This window comes from Penaeus vannamei, chromosome 8 (genome assembly GCF_042767895.1).
Source record: "Penaeus vannamei isolate JL-2024 chromosome 8, ASM4276789v1, whole genome shotgun sequence".
Classification (NCBI taxonomy): Eukaryota; Metazoa; Arthropoda; class Malacostraca; order Decapoda; family Penaeidae; genus Penaeus; species Penaeus vannamei.
The window spans coordinates 11288700-11291199 of record NC_091556.1 but is presented as its reverse complement, the minus strand read 5'-3'; the positions used below and the strand labels follow the sequence as shown (position 1 = coordinate 11291199).

Here is a 2500-nt window from a genome sequence, read left to right as displayed (position 1 = left end):
TAGGCTTAAAACCACCTTTTAGCCTCATTCCAAAAACATAGAAAGCAGGGTAAATCTGTTTCCTATACTTTTAATTTTTCTCTAAACCCCTTCCCACTGGGTGGCATGTAAGCACATGTCATGGCTGTTGTGGACCAAGTAGCAGATGGCATCACATCATGACCATTTGCGCACCATCAGCTCATCGGACGAAGCTTATTTTTCTCCAATGATAGCGGCATCATTTGAGGTACTTGAAGTGTAGGTAAACCCGCATTCTTTTTTTCTTTTCTTTTTTTAAGATAACAAAATATAAGCTTTTAGGTGCCTAATGTTGCTCACAAACTACAGAATGAGCCACAGTGAAAACAGGGGAACTGTCAATGTGTACCAACAACCCCAAGTTAATGGCCCACTAGAAAATTTTTTGCCCAGGGTTAATGGGTTAAGCAGCTGTCTCCACATGCTGCCAAATGTATGTTTTGATATGGCACCAGGAGATACCATTGTGAGTGGGCTGCAACCTTTAAAACTCATACTGAAGGGAAATGAAGTGGAAGAAATGACAAGCACCAGAATAAAATGAAAGAAAGAGAACTAGATAGAGGAGAAAAGCAGGCAAAGGGAGGGAAATAGAGAAAATGGAAAAAAGAGGAAGAAAAAGTGAGATAATGAGATGGGACAGGAAGGGAATAAACAAAAGTAGGTTAGGGTGGAAAAACTTCATTGAATCAATGATGAATTTTCTTTTGTAGTGAAACATCAAATGAAATCTGATATGGATTCTGCCATACAATGTGCAACTGGCAAGTGCAGATCATGACCAATGAACCCTTTCTTTCTTGATTTGCTTATTGTTATAAGGGGATAAGAGGACTATAAATCTACAGGCCAAAAAAAAATATTTATGCTTTTAATTAAGAGGAATATTGCATATAAATACACACTAAATAAACCAGTATGTCTAATCATACAGTGCTTTACACCAATTCAGTGCTTTTTACTGAAGTATATCTGCTCACATCAACTGTCAGAATGCACTTGAATGTGGGGAAAAGGTATTTTCATTTTTTCCCTATAAAGTAGATGTGGTATATTGTGTATGTTTTAAAATAATCTTCCTTTCATTTTTGTACCACCCAATAATGTTATCATAGTTTACTTTCTACATCTGTCTTTAAGCAAACTCAAAGTTTACATAATCATTCCCTCTTCTATATATCATTGCTTAAAAAAAGAGTTAAATTCTGTGTGTACTAAGAGGCATAATCATCAACAGGATTTATCAAAGATCAAATGAACAGATTGCCCCACTACTTATTTTGTATCTTTCAGAGATTATGAGCAGATTGTATTGAAAGTTCTAAAAAAAGATTCTAACAGATAATAATAACCTAGAATATAAATTTGTGCTCCTCTACACAGCTGTATTTACCAAATAAATGTAAAATAGTAATCTAGAAGAGATAATTTGACAACTAGAACCAAACCTTTTGCTTTATCTGGTGAAATCTTCTTGACTTCTGTAACACAAGATTAGCATCTTACAAACTGAAAACATGCACAGATATTTTGAACATGTGTATTAATAATACACTAACACTATCAGATTACCATAGGAAAAAGAGTCTGTTAAGGAAAAATACAGATTACTCACAGATTACTTCAGTCCCTGCTTTCAAGAAAACCATATGCACTGATAAAGCATGCAATGTTAGAATATCATCAAGCATTTATATTTTCTTAATGCTGAATTGGCAAATTGTAGCAATCACAGATGATGTAAGTTTTGATTACCATACTAAAAACAGGAATAAAAAGGCTTTGACACTTGGACACAGGTTAAAAAGAAACAGATTAGTTATGTTTTTTTTTCCGACTGAATAAATTCATGCAGGTCACTTCCGAGTTGTATATAAAAAAAAGGTCTGAATTACATAATCCCTTCCATCCTATTAACCAAATACTTTATTACCTGGAAATACCAAGGTATGAGATAAAAGTATCTAATACACCACGGAGAAAAAAGTAATAGTCATGTAAAGAAACTCATTTCCATTTCATAATAGTGTAGTGTAAATGCTATACATTATTTCAAGCTGTAGAGCATACACAATACACTTCAGGTTAATAAACAAAACTTTTTCATGCAGCAGAGGCAGAAATAACTGGTAAAACAAAATTTCCCAGCAAGCTCAAGTGTAAGACAAGCTCAGCAGTAATCATAATGTGTATGGAAATCATTATTAGAAAGTCAACTAATCCATAGTTGTTTCTTTCAAACAAATATGATTGCTGCTATCTTTGTATGCAAAAAATACCTACGATCTTTATAAAGCTAACAACAGCCAACATAAGTAACCAATCCTACTCACTAGCATTCCTGCCATAAAGTTTCCTCTCCCACTCATCAACGATGGGCTGAGTGTTGGGCTTTTCATGAAGGGACCCAGAACGCACCACTGCAGCACTGGGCCGCTCAGCCAGCCCTGGGGTCCCTCGGGATGTCTGGGAAGTTGGG

The 2500-nt window shown here is 35.2% G+C and overlaps 1 protein-coding gene across 1 annotated transcript in view; it reads right to left on the bottom strand.

Moving 5' to 3' along the window:
- Nucleotides 1-2500, bottom strand: part of LOC113813444 (putative uncharacterized protein DDB_G0290521) — a 27434-nt gene that overhangs the window by 10795 nt on the left and 14139 nt on the right. Inside the window, exon 6 of the mRNA XM_070124015.1 lies at nt 2355-2500. This exon is cut by the window's right edge and continues 838 nt beyond it. Within this exon, the coding sequence (XP_069980116.1) occupies nt 2355-2500 (146 nt within the window). The remainder of the gene's footprint in view (nt 1-2354) is intronic.